The 22,911-nt window shown below is 50.8% G+C and overlaps 1 protein-coding gene across 2 annotated transcripts in view; it reads right to left on the reverse strand.

The window, feature by feature from the left end:
• SYNGR1 (synaptogyrin 1) overlaps positions 1-14,536 on the reverse strand; it is a 31,459-nt gene extending 16,923 nt beyond the window's left edge. For both annotated transcript variants that reach the window (XM_003419754.4, XM_003419755.4), the window contains exon 1: positions 14,411-14,536. In XM_003419754.4, coding sequence (XP_003419802.1) covers positions 14,411-14,509 — 99 coding nt within the window. In that variant the 5' untranslated portion in view covers positions 14,510-14,536. The remainder of the gene's footprint in view (positions 1-14,410) is intronic.
• Between the last annotated feature and the right edge of the window lie 8,375 nt (positions 14,537-22,911).

Genomic DNA, 22,911 nt, shown 5'->3' on the forward strand with positions numbered 1-22,911 from the left:
CAGCAGTGAGTGACTTGATCCGACTTAGGTTTGGAAAGGACCATAGTGGCTGTGTGGAGAGAAAAGACTGTAGGGACAAAGGGGGAAGCAGGGAGACCAGCCAGCAGCGACCGCAGCACCCAGGTGAGGGCGTGGGGGGCCGGGGCCTGTGGTGCCATGCTGCATCTGTCAGATCCAAAATGGGGAGTCAGGGAGCCCCTGGAGGGATGGGGCTTCCTAAGACCTGGGTGTGGACAGGTTAGGTCCCCAGTGCAGGTGATGCTCAATAGGCTGATGGTAAAGGGAAGAGAGGCGTTTGCCTGAAGCTGCCATATCCACAGCAGGCCGAGGGGCTGGGCCAGCAGGAGAGCCTCACCTGGACCAGGTCTGATACTTTACAGATGGAGAAAACGAGGCTCAAAGAAAGGAAGGAGCGATGCCAAGGTCACAAAGCCACCTCCTGGTGACCCCCAAACCCCCTCCAGGATACATTTAGCCCCTGTCTTCCCAGGCCAAGCAGGAGCCCCTCCAAAAGCAGGGGACAGACCTCAGGCTCCTGCACCTCATCTATTCACAGCAAGTGGTGGGTGGAAGGGGGCCCAGTCAGGACCTACTACATGCACTAAAACGCAGTAAAATCTATGTCAACCAGAACCGATGGGACTGCTTTGTTTTCCGGGTCTCACATGTTTTCTGCCCTTGATGGGGTATCGCTCTCTTTGTTGTGGAAAATATTTGAGTTTTCCTTCTCTGACAGGTTTCTGCCTTACAGATTCTGGCTTTCACAGGTTTTACTGTATATGCTCTAAATCTCATGAGGTTGGTATTCTTATTCCCATTTTACAGTCGAGAAACCAAGGCACCGAGAGTTCCAGGAACCTGCCCCGGTCACGCAGCTGGTGAGGGATGAAGTCTGGACTCAAGCCTGCATCTCTTTGGCTCCAAAGCCAGTATGCCGCCCCAGGCGACCTCCCTGGGTGATCTGATAAGGCTAGATCTGCAGGGATAGCAAGGGACATGCACAGCAGCCGTGAGGAGCCACCCAAGAGCCGGAAATTAAATGAGAATGAAATTCTAGACTGGTCACCGAGACTGAGACAACTTGGCCAACAAGCGGGTCAGTCTGCTGTGGGAAGGGAGACTGTGAGACAGGCGAGAATGGAGGGAGGCCACCTAAGGAGGACATGTGGAGGCCACTGACCACCAGCAGGCCCAGGAACAAAACCCTCTTTCCCTCACGCTAAAAAAGTGCCAAGGGAAACAGGCCAAGCCTCTTTGTTTTCCTTGCCCTCTCCAGAATCCAATCCTGGTCTTTGTGAAAACTGATTCCAGATGGCACTCGGTGCAGATCCACACCAAACTCAGAAAAACATTTGGGAAGGAATCTCAGGACCTCGGAGTTGTGGTATCTTGGGTTACTGGATTCAGAGACACAGAAACAGAGACCTTTGTGATCCCACTCCGCCTCACCACCCCCCACCCTACCCCACCCTACCCTACTCGATCGCCCTGAAGGGCCTGGGGTTACACATCCACAGGCTGCTTGATGTCCCATAATTTTGCACCTGCTGATTCCATCTCCCAGAATGCCCTTCCCCACCTTCTTCATCCTTCAAATTGGAACAAACTCTTCACCCTTCGAAACCCTGCTCAGATGCGGTGGGGACACCCTCCTCCCCAGTCACTCTCTCCCACTCCGAACTTTGTTCACACACCTCACTGGGATTTATTTATGCGTCTGTCTCCCCACGAGACCAGGAACTCTGGGTGGGAAGCTTCTGCAGCATCCTCAGGGCCTGACAGGAACAGTAGCCCTGGTCAACGTGTCCTACACACACCATCTATTGCCTCACCAAACCTCTTAAGAGAAAATAAATCTAAAAAAAGGGCTCTGTACTTTTCGTACAATTTTTAAAAATAAAACTAAAACAAAAGTCTATTAAAGTCTAAGAAATTAAAATAGAAAAAAAAAAAACTCACAAAACATTTTACAGAAGGACTCTGAGGCTGAGATCAGTCCTCTCTGGCCAGGCCTCCCTCCACAGGTAAGCAGAGACCCCGGGCCTCCTGCCCAGGCCTGCCCTGCTCCAGCCCCATTCCAGACCATGTGCCTTAAGAAAACTGCAGAATTCTGAATGCTAGGATCAGCATGAGACCAAAGAACGATGCCTGCTTACTCCCTATGGCACCTCAGACCAGAGGTCCAGAGCCTGGGTTATCACCCGCAGTGCACAAAGGGGCCGGGCCGCTTTACTTGAGGAATTGCAGAGGGTCTCCAAATTCACGGGTGTTGCTGACTTAGGCATGCCAGGGGCTCACTGCTGGGCATTGGTTAATGAGGCGGCCTGAGACCAGGGCCCCCATCTTCAGCTGTGGTAGCGGTATGGGGCAGAGGGCACTGTCGTTCCCCTGGACCTTCCTAGATGGCTGACTTTAAATGTCTTTAGGCAAACATTAACTTTTCCCTAGATAAGCTTGTAGGGAGATGACATCTGGAGCCCTTGGCCCTCCTGTCCTCCCAGCTCCAAACTGCACCCTTTATCTCCCCTGTACAGGGGCATCTGTTCCTAAACCGGGTGGATGGGAGGAGTCCCAGGTCTCTCCCCACGTCTGCCTGTTCAACGGCTCCACTCCTTGGTTTGGCAACTGTCTATGTCCAGGGGGCCATAACCTCCTCTCCGGCCTCCTCCCAGACCTCCTGACTGCCAAGCCATCTCTAGGCAGCAGCTAGGGGGAGCCCCAAATCACCCAGTCTGTCCCCTGGCTGAGGACATTCTTCCTCCCAGGATGGCTCAGAGGTCCTGCTGTTTGAGCCTCCAGCCTCTCCTGGCCTCCTCAGCGACCTCAGATTGTGGCCGCTCATTTGCCCGCTCACCGGCTCCCACTCAGCTGTTCAGGCCCCCAAACCTGAACTTGTCCCTGACTCCTCTCCTGCTTACTGCTTCCTCATCCAATTTCACAGTTGGGAGTGTTGTTTCAACCTCTCTCAAATAACTCTTCAGCCTGTCCACATCCTTCTCCCCAGTCCAGGCCACTGTTACCTCTGGCCTGGGCAGTGGTGGCCTCCTAAACAGTCTGTGTGGCCGCTCTGTCCCCTGCACTGTCCCCTTCACTGCAGCCTGAATGATCCCTTTAAACCTAAGCCAGGCTACATAACCCGCCTGCTCCAAACCCTCCAATTGCTCCTCCCGGGCTCCTAAACGCAGGGAAGCCCCCTCCCCACTGCAACCCCATGTCCTTCGCTTCCTCTCAGACTCAGCGCTCCTTCCACCACTCCTCTCATTCCTGCTGCAAGGCCTTTGCACTAGTCCATTCCTCCTGGGAACACCACTTCTCCAAGCTGGCTCCATTTGCATGCAAGGCTCCATGTAAATGACACCTCCTCTGAGAAGCCCTCCAGACAGATTTCCAGGCCTAAAGTATTTTTCTTCCCCCACTCACTTGGTAGCCCCAAGCCCCACTGCATTTTAATTATAACATTATTATTATGGAAAACTTCTATTTATTGTTTCAGTTGTTGGATATCTGTCCTCCTCCCAGACCCAGGGGGAGGGTCAGAGAAGGCTTTGAGGGAGGGAGACAGCAAACTTGATAGGATGGGCAGAGGGACAGGCAGCATGAGCCAGTAGAAAGGAGCATTCCCTCCTCAGCATCCCTGGTTGGCACCTCTGCTTGCACACCCTGGGCCACAGAGAGCTCACTCCCTAAGGAGGGGCTGCCGAGTCCTCTCCCTTACCACCACCTAAAGCTGCCTTCCTGCCAGCGTCCCCACCACAGTCCCTATTCCTGCTTCCTGGGCCCTGGAGAAAGCTGAGTGAAGAAAGGAGTGGCTGTGCTTTTGAGGGATGAGTCAGGCTGCCAAGGGGCCCCTCCTTCACAGGAACCAGGGACCTGCCTCTACCACCTCCCCGCCCCCACCCCCCGCAAGAGTCATGTGAGGAAAACGGCCAAAGTCAACACACGGGCGCGTGATGGTGCTAGGGCAGTGGCTCGGCTTCCGGAAGAGCCTCCCTCAGAGTGCAGGGCGAGTGGGGCTCCCAGGGCCCCTTCTTTCCTCCCTTCCCAGTGGCCCCGCTCAGTGGCCTTGGAAGTGACCTGCTGGGGATTAGACTGTAATCTTCCTGCAAGCTGTCCCCACATCTTCTCAGCAGTGGGGGCGGGGAGGGGGCGTGGCTGGGCAGGGGCCTGGGTGAGCAGACCCCTGCCTCTGAGGTACAGAGACTCTGCCTGGGTGACTGGTAGGTGCCTGTTTCTCTCCACAGATCGTCTGCATTGTCACCATACATGGCTGCACAATCATAAAGGGGCCCTGGAGCCTCAAAGAAATGGGGAAACTGAGACCCAGGGAGGGCGACCTGACTGACCCTGGGTCACATGGTCAGTGGCAGAGGTATCTGGACTCCCACCCCATGCAGCCTTCCACACCACACGTCTTTCTTCACCCCAGGTCCTGTCACCTCACCCTTCCTGAGGAGAGGGTGTGTGTGGCAGGGGCGGGGACAGCAAGGCAAGCATGGCCTGAGCCCTTCACAGGCAGGGCCTCATCTACTCTCCCAAGAGCCACATAGGTATGTACTGCTATGCCCATTTTACAGGTGGGGAAACCAAGGCTCCATGAGGTCCCTCAGCTGGTAAGAAGGGCAGGGTTAACTATCCAGTTCTGTCTGTGCTTCCTCCTTCGAGGCCTTCTTCTGCCCTGCCACTACCTACCTGCCTGACACTGTTCACTATCTCCTTCTAGAAATTCCAGTTTTTCAGAGATAAGCCAGTCCCAGGCCCTCCCTCACCTTCTAGAAGAAAGATACGAAGAGGGAAAAGCCCCCTAGTTCTGATGGTTCTTAGACCCATTCACATCAAGCCCAAGGGAGGAGAGCAACCTGGGCGGGGGGATCCAAGAAGGCTTCACAGAGGAGGTAATATTTGCATTGGCCTTGAAGGCTGTTACCGGACCAGAGGACAGAGTAGAACTGCCTCATAGGGTTTATAAGAAGTAGCTGGTGGATTCGAACTGCTGACCTTTTAGTTAGCAGCTGAGCTCTTAACCACTGCACCACCAGGGCTCAGGCTCCATAGGAGACCTGAATGGGGATGGTGGGTGAAGGAGGGCAGAGTTGTGCAGTTCACCATCTATTCCACCCACATGTGGAGCCCTTACGAGATCCCAGGAACCGCTCCAGCACTGGGGATATGGAGTGATGCAACAGACGGAGCCCTGCCCTCCAGAGCTCACGGTCCAGGAGGGCGACAGCCACAGTCACTGCTCTCATTCCAGGAGGGCGACAGCCACAGTCACTGCTCTCATAGGCCCTTCCTTCTGCCTGGAATTCCCTCCCCTTCTCCACCTGGCTGGCTCCACCCACCCTCTCATCTCAATTCAGTGTCTTCCCTCATCCCTGAGCCTATACTGGAGTTCCCTGCCCTGCAGGCATTTGCTCACCTCCATAACTGTTTCTCCACTAGGCTGTGTGCCCTCAGGGGCCAGGCGCCCAGCATGGCTCACTGGGTGCAGCAGGCAGGGGACAAGGGGGCTGTCCAGCTCAGTGAGAAGACACGTAAACCCTCACTTCCTGCAAAATGCTGCGGAGAATTCCTAAGAATAGGCCTGGGATTTGCCAACATGAAGGTCACAGATGATCCTGACGAGGTGGCGAAGTTGGGGAGCAGTAGGGTTAGAGGTGGGGAAACGTGAGAAAACGGAGGAGAAAACTGGAGACAGTGAACACAGGTAACTCTTCTGAATAAGCAGAGAGACGGGCCAAGGGAGGGTTTTTCTAAGATGGAGAATAACACACATTTGTACACTAAAGGGGAAGAGCCAGCAGAAAGGGCAAAACTAAGGGTGGGGAAGAGAGAACCGCTGGGTCTGTGTCCTTGGGTGGGCGAGAGGCTGGCCTGGCCACCAGATAGGAGGGAGGGCCCAGGAGGCGGGAGCAGGCATGAGAGCTGGGGTTTTGCCAGGTTGAGCGTGACAACCCAGAGAAGGGCTGGGAGCTGAGATAACTGGGATGACAGACAGAAAATCCAAGCTGGAGAAGGTGGGACTCTGAGGGCCAATACACGGTGGGAGGGTCAACGGCTTGACCGCTGGAAGCCAGGTGGGAAAGGGAGAGAGCTGGAAGGACAGGAAAGGTAGGGCAAATGATACTTAAAATGACAATTACGGGAATGCGCATAGCTAAAGCAAAAGGAAGAAATGATGAAATAAAAGAGCTGAACAGAAGATTTCAAAGGGTGGCTTGAGAAGACAAAAAAAAGTATTATAATGACACATGCAAAGAGCTGGAGATGGAAAACCAAAATGGAAGAACATGCTTGGCATTTCTCAAACTGAAAGAACTGAAGAAAAAATTCAAGCCTTGAGGTACAATTTTCTACGGGGAAAATATTAAATGATGCAGGAAGCATCAAAAGAAGAAGGAAGGAATATACAGAGTCATTATACCAAAAAGAATTGGTCGACATTCAACCATTTCAGGAGGTAGCATATGATCAGGAACAGATGGTACTGAAGGAAGAAGTCCAAGCTGCACTGAAGGCACTGGCGAAAAACAAGGCTCCAGGAATTGACGGAATACCAATTGAGATATTTCAACAAACAGATGAAGCGCTGGATGTACTCACTTGTCTATGTCAAGAAATATGGACGATAGCTACCTGGCCAACCGAATAGAAGAGACCATATTTACGTCTATTGCCAAGAAAGGTGATCCCACCAAATGCAGAAATTATCGAATAACACCATTAATATCACACACAAGCAAAATTTTGCTGACGATCATTCAAAAGCGGCTACGGCAGTATATCGACAGGGAACTGCCAGAAACTCAAGCCGGATTCAGAAGAGGACATGGAATCAGGGATATCATTGCTGATGTCAGATGGATCCTGACTGAAAGCAGAGAATACCAGAAGGATGTTTACATGTGTTTTACTGACTATGCTAAGACATTCAAATATGTGGATCATAACAAATCACAGATACCATTGGGAAGAATGGGAATTCCAGAACACTTAATTGTGCTACTAGACCAAAAGGAAGTTGTTCGAACAGAACAAGTGGATACTGGGTAGTTTAAAGTCAGGAAAGGTGTGCATCAGGGTTGTATCCTTTCACCATACCTATTCAATCTGTATGCTGAGCAAATAATCTGAGAAGCTGGACTATATGAAGAAGAACGGGGCATCAGGATTGGAGGAAGACTCATTAACAACCTGTGTTATGCAGATAACACAACCTTGCTTGCTGAAAGTGAAGAGGACTTGAAGCACTTGCTAATGAAGATCAAAGACCACAGCCTTCAGGATGGATTGCACCTCAACATAAAGAAAACAAAAATCCTCACAACTGGACCAATGGGCAACGCCATGATAAACGGAGAAAAGACTGAAGTTCCCAAGGATTTCATTTTACTTGGATCCACAATCAACAGCCATGGAAGCAGCAGTCAAGAAATCAAAAGACACATTGCACTGGGCAAATCTGTTGCAAAGGACCTCTTCAAAGTGTTGAACAGCAAAGATGTCACCTTGAAGACTAAGGTGCACCTGATCCAAGCCAGGGTGTTTTCAATTGTCTCATACGCACGTGAAAGCTGGATGATGAGTAAGGAAGACAGAGCAAAAACTGATGCCTTTGGTGAAAAATATGAATTTATCATAGAGTGCGAAAAGAACAAACAAATCTGTCTTGGAAGAAGTACAAGCAGAATGCTCCTTAGAAGCAAGGATGGCGAGACTACGTCTCACATACTTTGGACATGTTGTCAGGAGGGATCAGTCCCTGGAAAAGGACATCATGCTTGGCAAAGCAGAGGGTCAGTGAAAGAGAGGAAGGCCCTCAACAAAATGGAATGACACCGTGGCTGCACAATGGGCTTAAGCACAACGATTGTGAGCATGGTGCAGTGTTTTGTTCTATGGTACAAAGGGTTGCTATGAGTCAGAACCAACTCGATGGCACCTAACAACAACACACAGCTACTTGCCTTCCACGTGGGAGACCCACATTCAATTCCAGGCCAATGTACCTTATACGCAGCATCCACCCATCAGCGGTGGCTTGCGTGCCACACTTTGCTATGATGCTGAACAGATTTCAGCAGAGTTTCCAGACTAAGATGAACTAAGAAGTAAGGTTTGGTGATCTTCTTTTAAAAATCAGGCAGTGAAAACCCTGTGGATCATAACAGTCCAATCCGCAACTGATCATGGGGATGACACAGGACTAGGCACCATTCTATGCCATTGTGCATGGGGTTTCTATGAGTTGGGAAGGGGAGGTCAAGGAGCCGAGAGGTTGGGGGAGAGAAGGATCATCCAAGTGGGCACTGAAATGACCAGGAATCCTGGCAGGCGTGGTGCTGCAGGGAGCAGATGCTGGGCCAGGGGATGGCATCTTCAAGGAGCGGGGGATATGATCCAGGCTGGCCTATGATGAAAGGAAGTGGCTGGCACAGGGCTGGCATGAGGTTCAACGATGGGGAGGAATGTTCTAAAAGGAGCCAGGAGGCCCCTATCTCACCTCCAGGCCTGGCAGAAGTAAGAGTCTGAGGGAAAACCAGCCCCACTGAGAAGGCTGCAGGGAAGCAGCATCCTCGGGTGGAGGCCAATTTTCTGTGGGTTTTACAAAAAGGTGACAGGGACAGTCAGAGAAGGGACTAAAGATTGGGACACAGGCCAGGTCCTCATGGCCCTGGACCCCGAGTTCTCTGAGGAGCCCTGGCTTGTTGGGGTGAACATGGTCTAAACAGCCTGGGTCTGAACCCGAGGGCTGTTTCAGACAAACAGTCACCCCTTCCCTCACAACCCCAAAGATGCACAGCCCATCACCCCGGCCTTCCTCCTCAGCAGAGGTGAGGGGAGTGGAGCAAAATTCCATCTCTGGAAGGAGGCTCCCCAAAACACAGCATGGCTGCCCTGTCAGGCTCTACTGACACTCTGCTCTGCTCACAGACTGGGGCCCAGGGCCCAGGCACCGTCTGGTCCAGACTCTTCACAAAGCAAGGGGGGAAGGGGTAGTTCTTGGCATTACCTTCCTTAAAGATCAACTAGTCTAAACATGTCCAGTCTGGAATCTACTGGGGGCAAGAATTGGGTTCGTCGAGGGTGGAAAGGTTGGGAACCACCAGCCCAATCTGACTGTCCCTTCCTTGTCCATTTAGCAGATGGGGAAACTGAGGCCCAGAAAGCACTGGCATTGTGATCAAGTCACATGGCCAGTCAGGGCCAGAGGGGGTGCAGAACTTGGCCTCAGGCCTTCCCAGCCCTACACTCACTCTGCCTCTCCTCCCGCCCTGCCAGCTAGTTCTTCAGGTCTGGGTGCCAAGCACTCTCCTTCTGGCTGCCCAGCCATCTGCCCTCTCTCCCTTTCCTCCTGCCTCCTCCCCCTCCCTCCTCATGGCTTTGTCTCCCCTCTCCTCCCCAGCCTTTGTTCTTTCTCCCCCAGGCTCAGGCCTGCCTAACAGCTTTGCAGGAGCCAGCAGGTCGTGTAGGACTCCTCCATGTGGCTGGGGACTCCCCGAAGCAGGACCACCATGTCCTTGCAATCAGCCGCTGGCTCTGATCCCAGCAACTCCAGCGACCTCTGACCCTTGGCTTCTCATCTAAGTGGGGGTAACAAAATCCACTTCATGAGTGTCCAGGGGGGACTCGCCGCCACCACAGCAGACATATGGCAGGCTTTCTTTCCACAGCATACATTTCAGAAATCTTTGAATCCTCCCCCAAAACCCTGACACTTCAATCCCATTTTACAGATGAGGAAACAGAGGCTTAGATTTTCCAAGATCCCGCTCTGGTGGTTCTGCTTTTGATGTCAAACCCCAGGTTCTCTCAGGCTTACCAAGCCCCGCAATGCCCCTGTACATACAGAAATGCCCAAGACCCATAGCAGAAATCTATTAGCCAACAACCCCTGAAGGTCTCCTGTGCAGCCGACCCCACCCTGGACCCCAGAGAGACGGACCACTGGAGAAGTCCGCCACAGGCAGGCAAGAGGCGAGGAAGATTGCAGGGGTGTCAGCAAGAAATTCCCAGTGATGTGCCAGGGAGGAGGACCATGGGCCCACCTCCATGTAAGTGACGGGCCATACCAGGTGCTGAGAGAGGACAGGCTGGATGTGGCCACACATCTCCTGCAAGGACACATACCTCCAAGCCAACACAACTTTTCCCTGTACAAAATTCCTCCCTGTAGCTCTCCACTGTGGCTCCCCACTGCCCTCAGGTAAAGTTCAGCTTATGAGTCTGTCATCCTGGGCCAAACCCTACCTGTCTCTCCACCCTCTCAACCTGTCACCTCACCCATACACCCTGGTCTCCAATGGCTCACTCTAGCCCCATGCCTCCATGTATTTGCAGATGCTGTTCCCTCTACCCAGAATGTACCACCCAATTCTTGATCAGAACCAGCTCAGGAGTCCCCCCTCCCCAACCCCGCAGGAAGCCCTCCACAGCCCTCCTGGCAGAGCCTCCTGAACTCCGGCTGCTAACTCAATTGTTCTCCTCATTGGACTATGCCTCTTCAGGTGGGACACCGAGCCTGGCACTGAGCAGGGACTTGGTAATTGGGGAATAAATGAGCAAACATCACAGACCCTCTGTCTCCTCCTGGGGTCCCCTCACCTGCTGCGGTGGGCTCCAGAACTTCTATACAGGGATGGCTCGGGGTGTGGCAATCTGCATGGGAAGGGGGCACAAGGGGTCTTGTTTTGAACCTGCTGTGTTTGCAAGGCAAGCTCAGCTCTTATTCAGTGTGCACTTGGGGTGACAGGGGTGGAGGCTGATGAAGATGGGGTACAAAGCCACCCCTCCAAGACACCCTTGTACCACCACAGCCCAGCCAAAGAAGCCATAGGGAGTACACTAAAGGTGGTGCCCCAAAACAGGGTTCAACCTGCGGCTCTGACAGTCCTGAGCCTTGTGTCAGCAGACAAGTCACTTCTTCAGGCTAAGCCTTACTTTTGCCATCTTTAAAATGGGGGCAGTGATATCTGCCCTATTTACAGAATTGGGATATTACAGCTGAGGACCCTGGGAGATCAACTCCGAAAATGGCAAGACTTCAAACGTTTTATTTTGCCAAGACAGAGCTTTAAACAGAACCTCTCACCTACCTGCACCAAGATCTTTCCCTTAGGTTATTTCAGCCCCTAGAAGGTAAGAATGGAAACGCCAAGTAAAAGGTGGCCCTTTCTATCAAATCAACGTGTCTCATGCTGGAACTCCATCTTTCCATCTGGCTTCAGAACAAAGCCATGAGTCACCAACAGGCTGCAGTCACTGACCTGGCCCAATTTCCTCATTCAGATGGGGAGACCAAGGCACGGGGTGGGTTGGGAGACACCTGCCGAAGGTCACGGCTGGTACCTGGAGGTGCCAGGAGTGGCAGTTGATCTCCTGTATCATACCCAGCCTGCAAAGTCCCATCTCCCTCCAACCTGGGTCAGGAGGCAGCAGCCCTGAGCTTGCCCCTCCCACGCCCCTCCCTGCCAGGGGAGGAAGCGCTCAAGTTGGAACCGCCAGAGGGCTCACCAGCTCCCTTCCCACCTTTACCAATAATCACCCTGCCAGGTCTGGCCAGGCCCAGCTCAGCCTGACAGAGGCGGAGAGGAGCTGAAAAGGCCCCTGGGAGGACGCAAGTGCCCCAGCTGGGCCTAGGGGTAACCAGCAGCAGTGCTGAGAACCACCTTGGACCCTCAGCCCAGCTCAGGGGCTCAGAGTTCAGAGGGTAGCCAGGTTGGGGAGGCCCTGAGGTGTTTACCATTTGGGGCCCTCTTCAGGAAAAATAACAAAATCAGGAGCCCGTGGGCACACACTATTGGGCCCTCCAGGGCTTTGTAAGGGGCCTGGGCGCAGGAGCGACCCTGGAGAAAGTGACCAGCTGCCCAATTTGTTCAGACTGAGGAAGCCCCCAGGAGGAGCTGAGGCTTTGTTAACTCCCGGATAACCTTGCCGCAAGGCTTGCTGCAGGGAGCCTAAGGGCAAAGAGCAGGCCTCCCACTGTGTTAAACGTCTGGGCGTGCGTGCCACATAAGACAGAGACTGGAAGGAGATGCGGCCCTCTCCCAGTGGTGGGATCACAGGTGACTTCTATATTTCCAGTAATTGGCAGGTATTACTTCTAAGATCAGAAAACTATATTTGCACAGGAAATCAATCAGCTGGTGCCAGGTGCCTCCACTCACACAAAGGCACTGAGTGCTCTGTCTCCTGTGTGTGAGTGGGCTCATAAGTTGGGGAGGGGCTTTAGGCACTGGATGGGGGTGGGCCCGAATGATCCCTCTGTCCTTTCCAACCTTGAAATCCCAGGATTCCGCACTCCCCTCCTCTAGGAGAAGCACTAAGCTTCAACCGCCGAAGACTTGGGTTTGAACCCTCAGCCACTCACATACTCAGTGATCTCAGGCAAGTCCATTTGCCTCTCTGAGCCTCAGTTTCCTCCAGTGTAAATCAGGCTATTGGGAGAACTAGCTGGCACCGGTGGCTGCTCCGTCACTTACCTTCCCCCCCTCCTGCCTGGAAGCCTCTCTGGCTCAGACATCCACACTCATAAACTCTCTGTACCTTCAAAGGTGCAGTCTGACATCCAAGCTTCGCTGGTTCGCACAGTGGGAGACCCCTCTCCACACTCTCCTGGCCTCTGCCTGCCCGGCTCACCTCTGTCCCGAGCTGCCCGCCACATGGCTGTGTCTGAGTCATGCCACTTTCCCTGCCTTCCCTCAGGGCAGCCTTCCCCTGAAGCAGCAGACTCAATATCAAGCTTTGCTAAATGATGCCACCACAGGCTGAGGGCAGACACCCGCCTACGACCCCCGACAGAGCCAGCGTTCCCCGCTCCCCCCCCCCCCCCCCGCCACCAGTGTCCTAGGGCTGTCTGAAGGGAGCTGTGCACAGCAACAACCTACGTGATAGGGCAGGTGCCCCCAGGCTCCCACCTTTGCCACGGGCTTGTTGGGGTCTCTGGGGAGCCAGAGACTGGCACAGATGATGAATTCAGTGCCACGAACTCTCATGGACGTGCCAGGGGTGCCAGTCATTCCCTGCCCTCAAAGGGCTTTCCATCTGGGGCATCTGACAAGGAAGGGTTTACACGTGGTTGCCCTGCCTGGGGCACGAGGAGGAGGTTGGAATGTTTTTTAGACAAAGGAAAGTAGCTCCTTCCCTCTCCGGGAGGCCAAAAATAAACACCCAAGTTGTCCCACTCACCCAGACCCTAATGGTCTTGACAACCGGGGAAAGGAGGGGCGCTTGAGCACTCCGAGGTCGCACCTGGACTTAGCCTTAGGTCCCTGGGTCTGTTAACAGTGCTGCCACCCAGCAGTCCTGGATCCAGGCTCCTCTGGTCTGGGCCCACCAGGAAAAGGGCCCAGGCCTGTAAAGGCGGCCCCTCTGGTGAGGATGTTGGGGTGTAATGGCCAGCAAATCCCAGGGAGCCCCAGGCACTCCTCCCCAGCTGGAATCCTTTCCCTGGGGTGCTTCCCAGGCCATCTGAACCCCTCTAGTCTGTGCCCACTATCTCTGTCCCATCTCCCTCACCCCCAGGTCTCAACAGGGACTCTACTCCACCCTCAGGGCTGGAAGGAGGCCTGCCTCCCACAAGGCTGGGGTAGGTCTAGAAGGGCCTCTCTGCTCCTGGCTGTGGGAAGGGGACCTTTCGTCTAGACATCACCCCCCATCCAGGTGTATGTTAGGAGGGGAAGGGATCATGAATTCACGAAATGTCAGACGCCGAGGGGGCCTCAAACAGGCTCCTCCCACCCTCGCTATAAATCAGAAAACTGAGGCACGAGAGGGGAGGTAAGGCTCTCCACCTCGGAAATGAACTCGTTTCCCGTGGACCTTTCTCGGGTGGTTCCCAGCCCAAGGTCACGCCGCGAAGGAGAGGCAGTTCCCGGGTGGGGGGGGAGGGAGGAAGCCAGGTATTCGGCTTCCAAAGCGTAGCCCCACAGCGTCCCGGCTGAGCAACAGAACCCCTGTTCTCGGCCTCTCCTCCCCGAACGCTCAGGGCACACGCGCCGTGCCCCTCTCCCCCCCCGCCCCCGACAAGGTGATCCACGCCCCTGATCCACCTCCAAAAAAGGCCACCTGAAACCTAGGCTCTGTCCCCACGGTCGCCGGTCCGCTCAGGCGGCCGCGCGCAACGCGAACCGCAGAGCCGCGGCCTGGAGGTCACGGCGCTGGGAGGGGGCGCTGGGAGGGGGCGTCAGGAAGCACCGGCTCCCAAAGCCGAAGCGGACGCACCCCGCGTGCTCCGAGACCCCCGCCCGGGACTCGGGAGAAAGAGGGGTGGAGGCCGGCACCAAGGCAGGACCGCGCTCCGCCCGCGACTGCCAGCCTGCCGGGGGTCCGGTGGGGTCTGAGTCGGTCCGGGCACGCCGCCCTTGCCCTTGCCCGCGCCCCCAGCCCTGGTCCGGCCACCCGCCGTCCTTACCCAAGACACGACGCGTAGGATGGTGTGCGGCTGCCGGACCAGGGTGTAGGGGTCGAAAGCGCCCCCAGCTTTGCCCGCTCCGTACGCACCCCCTTCCATCGTGGCTGCACCCGCACGGTGCCCCCCGCTCGGCGCGCGCCGCCGGCCCTTGCGCGTGCGCGGCGCCCCCGCCCCGGCTGGCGATGCCGGTGCGGTGGAGGGCTCCCGCCAGGGGGCGTCAGCGAGCAGACGGGGGCGGGGGTGCGTCTCTTTCGCTGGGGCGTGGGGGCTGCGGACCCGACGGAGGGTGCGCCTGTGGCGTGGTGACCTCTTTGCAAAGTCGAGGGGTGGCAGCAAATGCAGGACGCGTCCCCGCCTCGGGCGCCCTGTCCCCGTCGCAGCTCCTCGGAGCCCTTGGCTAGGGCTGAAACGATCTTCGTTATTTATTTGTTGCGTGTTTCCTGCCGCCCTGTTTCCCCCAAAATACAAGAGGGCAGGGTCACGTTTGGCTTGGCATACAGTGAACACTGCATGACTATTTCTTGAACGAATGTATGGACTAGGAATGAGCTGCCTTTCTCTCGGAGTCCTCCAAAGCACAGCCCCACCGCCACCTTGCTCTCACGCTGACGTCATCCGTGTCCCTGTGTCTGCACACCCCAACCCCCAGCCTGGACGGGCCCTAGGCCTGGCACAGAGGGCAATACATTCTTGTGAGACTCCCTGCCCACCCCCCACCCAGCACACTGTCCTCCTTAATCCAATCATTAATTACATAATTATTTGTTGATTGTCTCCCCTGCTGGGCTGTGGGCTCCTGAAACCCAGGTTTTGTCTGTCTTGTTCATGGCTGGATCCCAGGGCCTGGCACACCATAGGTGTTTCATAATGACCCTAGTCCCCACCGCCCCATCATGGCTTGGACTCTAGCTCCATGGCTGGATGAAGGAGTGCTGCTGCAGTGGGAAGAACTACCTTCCAGGCCTGGCTCTTCTGATGACCTGCGGTCCTTCTGGCCTCTTTCTGTCTCCTCTTCCTCTCTTGATTCCAGGAGCAGTTTAGACAGGAATATCTGCAGAGGCCTTTTGCCACCTTCTGTTCTGTCCTTCTGTGATGACCGGACACCAGTCTGTGCAGAGGAAATGGGGAGGGGGAGCATGAGGGCACCTCTAGACATTATTGTTGTTAGTTGCTGTTGAGTGAGCGCTCATTCAGGGCGACCTTATGTATAACAGAATGAAAGGTTGACAGGTCTTGCGCCATCCTCGCAATTGTTGCTATGTTTGAGTCCACTGTTTCAGCCACTGTGTCAATCCATCTCACTGAGGGTGTCCCTTGTTTTTGCTGACCCTCTCCTTTACCAACAATGATGTCCTTTTCTAGAAATCGGTCTTTCCTGATAACATGTCCAAAGCAAGCAAGCTGAAGTCTCACCTTCCTTTCTTCTCAGGTTGCATCTCTTCTAAGACTGATTTGTTGGTTCTTCTGGCTTGTTGTTGTTGTTGTTGTTAGGTGCCGTCGAGTTGGTTCCGACTCATAGCGACGCTATGCACAAGAGAACGAAACACTGCCCGGTCCTGTGCCATCCTTACAATTGTTGTTATGCTTCAGCTGATTGTTGCAGCCACTGTCAATCCACCTCGTTGAGGGTCTTCCTCTTTTCCGCTGACCCTCTACTCTGCCAAACATGATGTCCTTCTCCAGGGACTGATCACATGTCCAAAGTATGTAAGACACAGTCTTGCCATCCTTGCCTCTAAGGAGCATTCTGGCTGCACTTCTTCCAAGACAGATTTGTTCATTCTTTTGGCAGTCCATGGTATATTCAATATTCTTTGCCAGCACCACAATTCAAAGGCGTCAACTCTTCCTTATTCATTGTCCAGCTTTCACACGCATATGATGCGATTGAAAATACCATGGCTTGGGTCAGGCGCACCTTAGTCTTCAGGGTGACATCTTTGCTCTTCAACACTTTGAAGAGGTCCTTTGCAGCAGATTTGCCCAGTGCACTGCGTCTTTTGATTTCTTGGCTGCTGCTTCCATGGCTGTTGATTGTGGATCCAAGTAAAATGAAGTCCTTGACAACTTCAATCTTTTCTCCGTTTATCATGATGTTGCCCATTGGTCCAGTTGTGAGGATTTTTGATTTATGTTGAGGTGTAATCCATACTGAAGGCTGTGATCTTTGATTTTCGTTAGTAAGTGCTTCAAGTCCTCTTCACTTTCAGCAAGCAAGGTTGTGTCATCTGCATAACACAGGTTGTTAATGAGTCTTCCTCCAATCCTGATGCCCCATTCTTCTTCATATTGTCCAGGTTCTCATATTATTTGCTCAGCATACAGATTAAATAGGTATGGTGAAAGAATACAACCCTGACACACACCTTTCCTGACTTTAAACCAATCAGTATCCCCTTGTTCTGTCCGAACAACTGCCTCTAGATCTATGTAAAGGTTCCTCATGAGCACAATTAAGTGTTCTGGAATTCCCATTCTTCACAGTGTTATCCATAGTTTGTTATGATCCACACAGTCAAATGCCTTTGCATAATCAATAAAACACAGGTAAACATCCTTCTGGTATTCTCTGCTTTTAGCCAGGATCCATCTGACATCAGCAATGATATCCCCGGTTCCACGTCCTCTTCTGAAACAGGCCTAAATTTCTGGCAGTTCCCTGTCGATATACTGCTGCAGCCATTTTTGAATGATCTTCAGCAAAATTTTGCTCGCGTGTCATATTAATGATATTGTTCTATAATTTTCACATTCAGTTGGATCACCTTTCTTGGGAATAGGCATAAATATGGATCTCTTCCAGTCAGTTGGCCAGGAAGCTGTCTTCCATATTTCTTGGCATAGACGAGTAAGCACCTCCAGCGCTGCATCTGTTTGTTGAAACATTTCAATCGATATTCCATCAATTCCTGGAGCCTTGTTTTTCGCCAATGCCTTCAGAGCAGCTTGGACTTCTTCCTTCAGTACCTTCGGTTCCTGATCATATGCCACCTCTTGAAATGGTTGAATATCGGCTAATTCTTTTTGGTACAATGACACTGTGTATTCCTTCCATCTTCTTTTGATGCTTCCTGCATCATTTAATATTTTCCCCATGGAATCCTTCACTATTGCAACTCGAGGCTTGAATTTTTCCTTCAGTTCTTTCAGCTTGAGAAACGCCAAGCGTGTTCTTCCCTTTTGGTTTTCCATCTCTAGCTCTTTGCACATGTCATTATAATACTTTACTTTGTCTTCTCAAGAGGCCCTTTGAAATCTTCTGTTCAGTTCTTTTACTTCATCAATTCTTCCTTTTGCTTTAGCTGCTCGACGCTCAAGAGCAAAGTTTCAAAGTCTTCTCTGACATCCATCTTGGCCTTTTCTTTCTTTCCTGTCTTTTCAGTGACCTCTTGCTTTCTTCATGGATGATGTCCTTGATGTCATTCCACAACTCGTCTGGTCTTTGGTCACTAGTGTTTAATGCGTCAAATCTATTCTTCAGATGGTCTCTAAATTCAGGTGGGATATACTCAAGGTCATATTTTGGCTCTTGTGGACTTGCTCTGATTTTCTTCAGTTTCAGCTTGAACTTGCATATGAGCAGTTAATGGTCTGCTCTTTACTTTCCACAGTCGGCCCCTGGCCTTGTTCTGACTGATGATATTGAGCTTTTCCATCTTGTCTTTCCACAGATGTAGTCAATATGATTTCTGTGTGTTCCATCTGGCGAGGTCCATGTGTACAGTCACCGTTCACGTTGGTGAAACAAGGTATTTGCAATGACGAAGTCATTGATCTTGCAAAATTCTATCATTTGATCTCTGGCATTGTTTCTATCACCAGGGCCATGTTTTCCAACTACTGATCCTTCTTCTTCATTTCCAACTTTCGCATTCCAATCGCCAGTAATTATCAATGCATCTTGATTGCATGTTCGATCAATTTCAGACAGCAGCAGCTGATAAAAATCTTCTGTTTCTTCATCTTTGCCCCTAGTGGTTGGTGCGTAAATTTGAATGATAGTCGTATTAACTGGTCTTCCTTTCGGGCGTATGAATATTATCTTATCACTGACAGCGACAGCGTTGTACTTCGGGATAGATCTTGAAATGTTCTTTTTTACGAAGAATGCAACACCATTCCTCTTCGAGTTGTCATTCCCAGCATAGTAGACTATATGATTGTCTGATTCAAAATGGCCAATACCAGTTCATTTCAGCTCACTAATGCCTAGGATATCGATGTTTATGCATTCCATTTCATTTTTTACAATTTCCAATTTTCCTAGATTCATACTTCATACATTCCAGGTTCCGATTATTAATGGATGTTTGCAGCTGTTTCTTCTCATTTTGAGTCGTGCCACATCAGCAAATGAAGGTCCCAAAAGCTTTACTCCATCCACGTCATTAAGGTCGACTCTACTTTGAGGAGGCAGCTCTTCCCCAGTCATCTTTTGAGTGCCTTCCAACCTGGGAGGCTCATCTTCCAGCACTGTATCAGACAATGTTCCGCTGCTATTCATAAGGTTTTCAGACACATGGGGGTGTTCTTCTGGCAGTCCATGGTATATCCACTCTTCTTCACCACCATAATTCTCCACCGTAATTCTAATGTGTCAATTATTATTCTGTCTTCCTTTTTCATTGTCCTGCTTTTGCATGTATAAGAGGCAATTGAAAATACCATGGCTTGGGTCATGCACACCTTATTCTTCAGAGTGACGTTATGGACATTTTGAAGGCAAATGTCCGTCTGAGGTTCAATTTACTGAGCATTTACTCTGTGTTAGGCCCTGGGCTAAGGGCTTTACATCCATTACTGCATTTAATATAATAATCTCACAAGGTAGCTACTATGATTATTTACAACTTCTAGAAGACAACGTAAGAGAAAATCTTCGTGACTTTGGGTTAGGCAAAGATTTCTTAGGTCCAAAACCAAAGCATGGTAAAAAAAAAATCCATAAATTGGACTATATTTAATTAAGAGCTTTTGTTCTTTGAAGGATACTTTTAAAAGAATGAATAAAAAGGCAAACCACAGTCAGGGAGAAAATATTTACATCCCAAATGTGTAAAGAACTCTTAAAGCTCAATAATAAGAAAACAATGCAATTTTTTTTTTTTAATGGGCGAAAGATTTGAACAGACACACACTTCACCCAAAATGATATACAGATGGCAACTAAGCACATGAAAAGATGTTCAACATTAGTCAGTGTGATGTCAAGGTCGTGTGTCACCTTGGCTGGGCCATGCTTTTCAGTGGTTTGTTAGTTATGATGTAGTTTGGCAGTCATATAATGATGTGATCACTTCCGTGATGAATTTTGATATAATGTGATCACCTCCATGCTGGGATCTGCTGTTAGTATCCAAGCGGTTGAAATGGAGTTTCCTTGGGGGTGTGACCTGCATTGAATATAAGCGGACTTCCCTGCTTGCTCTGGATCCTGCAGCTGGCCCCTGTTTGTCTGACCTCTGGTTCTTGGAACTTGAGCAAGCAGCTTACCTGTCGTCTTACCTGCCGATCCTGGGATTCCTCAGTCTTCACAGCCTGTGAGGAAGAACCCTGTGGTCTGATCTGCCAATCTTGGGTTTGCCAGTCCCTGCAGGTCCGTGAATCAGGAGAGGCCTCTATCCTAACCCACAGACTTGGGATGTTCTAACCTCTATAATCAACCACATGAGCCATTTCCTTGATATGAATCTCTCTAGAGAACCCAGCCTAAGATAGTCAGTCACTAGGGAAATGCAAATTCATGCTACAATGAGATACTACCACATACTTATTAAAATGGCTCATATTAAAAAAATTGACTATCAAATGCTAACGAGAATGCAAGGAGCTGGAACCCTCATCATTGCTGGTGAGAGTACAAAATGATATAACCACTTTGAAAAACAATTTAGCGGTTTCTTATAAAGTTAAATATACATTTACCTTAGACTCAGCAATCCCACTTGTGGGTATTTGCTCACATGAAAGAAAACCCATGTTCACGCAAAAACCTGTGCAGGAATGTTTATAGTCATTTTTTGTGTAATAGCCAAAGCCTGGAAACAGCTAACTGCCCCTCGACTGGTGAACGTATAAGTAAACTGTAGTATGTCCATACGATGGAATACGCAGAAACAAACATTACCATTGAGTTGATTCTGACTCATGGTTACCCCATGTGTTACAGAGTACAATTGCTGTGTAGGGTTTTCTTGGCCGTAGTCTTTATAGAGGAGCCCTGGTGGTGCACTGGTTAAGTGCTCAGCTGATGACCAAAAAGTTGGCTGTTCGAACCCACCAGCTGCTACATGAAAGAAAGATAGGCAGTCAGCTTCCATAAAGATTACAGTCTTGGAAACCCTATGGGGCAGTTCTATTCTGTCCTATAGACAGAATTGACTCAATGGCAATGTGTTTGGTTTGGTTTGAATAGTCTTTATGGGAGAAGTTTTGCAGGTCTTTTTTTTCTTTTTCGTGGCACCGCTGGGTGGGTTTAAACTGCCACCCTTTAGGTTAGCCAATCACAAATCATTTGCACCACCCGGGCATCTCAATGGAATACTACACAGGAATGAAAAGGAGTGAACTATTGATAAACTCAATAATATGGGTGAATTTCAAATGTGTTATGCTAAGTGAAAGAAACCAGACTCAAAAGGCTACACAGTGCATGATTCCATTTACGTGATATTCTTGCAAAGGTAAACAACTATAAAAACAGAAAACAGATTAGTGGTTGCCAGGAGCTGGGGTGGGGGGTGGAGCATTAACTACAAAAGTGTATGGGGAAATATTGGGAGGTGATGGAATCATGCTATACTTTGTTTATGGTGTTGGTCGTATAACTGACTGTATCATATATTTGTCAAAACTTGCAGAACTGTCCACAAAAGGGTGAATTTGCTGTATATAAATTACATCTTAATTGTTAAAATGGAGGAAAACGTATGATGGGGCATAGATCCATCAATAATATTCATTCATTTATTTTCAACAAGTATTTATTTGAAGCCCACCTTGCATTGGGCTTGTACTAGGAACAGGGGTATAAATGGTGAAGAATTTAGAGATCGTCCCTAGTTATTCCAACATTAAGATTTTGTATGCTAATGGATTAAATTTCAGAAAGGGTGGTATTTAGTAGCCTGACCTTCCAACTCAGCCATCCTTGGGTCGAAGTCCCTGCTGACCCACGTACTCAATGTTTGACCTTGGGTAAATGGCTTCACCTCGCTGGACCTCTCCTCATCTGAAAAATGGAAATAAGCATAGTGTCTGCCTCCGAGGATTATTGTCAGGTTTAGATAAGAATGCACAAGGCATGCTTGGAACAGTGCCCGACACACCAAGGAGCTTGGTAAACCTCATTAGCTTCATCATCATCATTGGTTATCAAGACAGATACGTATAACAACCACCACCCATCTCTCAGTTTGTCATACTGTGCTGGCTTGTGTGTTGTTGTAATGTTGGAAGAAGCTATGCCACCAATATGTCAAATACCAGCAGGGTCACCCATGCTGGACAGGTTTTGGCAGAGCTTTCAGACTAAGACAAACTAGAAAGAAAGGCCTGGTGGTCTACTTTCAAAACTCAGCCAATGAAAACCCTATGGATCACAAAAGAATGTTGTCTAGTATAGTGTTGGAAGGTTAGCCTCCTAGGTTGGACGGCACTACGCAGTAGCTGTAGCAATGAACTCAAACATACCAACGATCACGAAGATGGTGCAGGCCTGAATAGCACTTCCTTCTGTTATATGTAAGTTCACCACGAGTGGAAGCTGATTCAAAGGCAGCTGTAGTGCAGTGAACTGCTTTTATATGGCCCCTCTAGGCATGGTTTTGTAGCTCCCTCAAAATGATTGGGTGGAACTATGCAAATAAGGTGTGTAAAACTCTTGCTGGGATTGCCTGGGATATGCAAATAAGGTGCCTGTGGCCCACCAAGGGGACTGGTCAGTTTTGCCATCCCACTAGGCTTAAAAAGAGTCAATACCAGAGGTTTAGTGGTGGGGGGTGGGCGGGGAGCCTCACTACCATCAAGAAGAAAAGCCAGGAGTGGAGCACTTCGTTTGGACCGAGGATCCCTGTGCTGAGAACCTCCTAGATCCAGGAGGCAGAGTAAGATCTGTAACACTGAAGAGGGCATGAGACGACAGCAGCACAAGGTAGCAGCAGCAGGGGACTGGCAGGCTAGGCGTGCTGACCCATGGAGCAAGAGAGCTGAGTACCTTCAAGTAGGAGGCTTCCTGGTGGAGAGGAGTGCCTCTCGGCACTTATCGGCAGAACTGAAACAAGAGCTGTAACACTTGCCCAAGCAAAGCAGAGGCCAGGCCCTGGGCAGTACCTGGTGGTAGCAAGGCCTTAAGCAAAGCCCTGCAGCAGCAGCCAAAAAGAAGCTGCCCTGATTGGAGAGCTGTCTCCTGAGTTGTCCCTGTTACTTCCAAGTTGACCTTTATCCTGAATTGTAACCTGTTACTTCCTTAATAAACCCCATAATCGTGCGTATGGTCTGTG

Source organism: Loxodonta africana, chromosome 4 (assembly GCF_030014295.1).
Source record: "Loxodonta africana isolate mLoxAfr1 chromosome 4, mLoxAfr1.hap2, whole genome shotgun sequence".
NCBI classification, from domain to species: domain Eukaryota; kingdom Metazoa; phylum Chordata; class Mammalia; order Proboscidea; family Elephantidae; genus Loxodonta; species Loxodonta africana.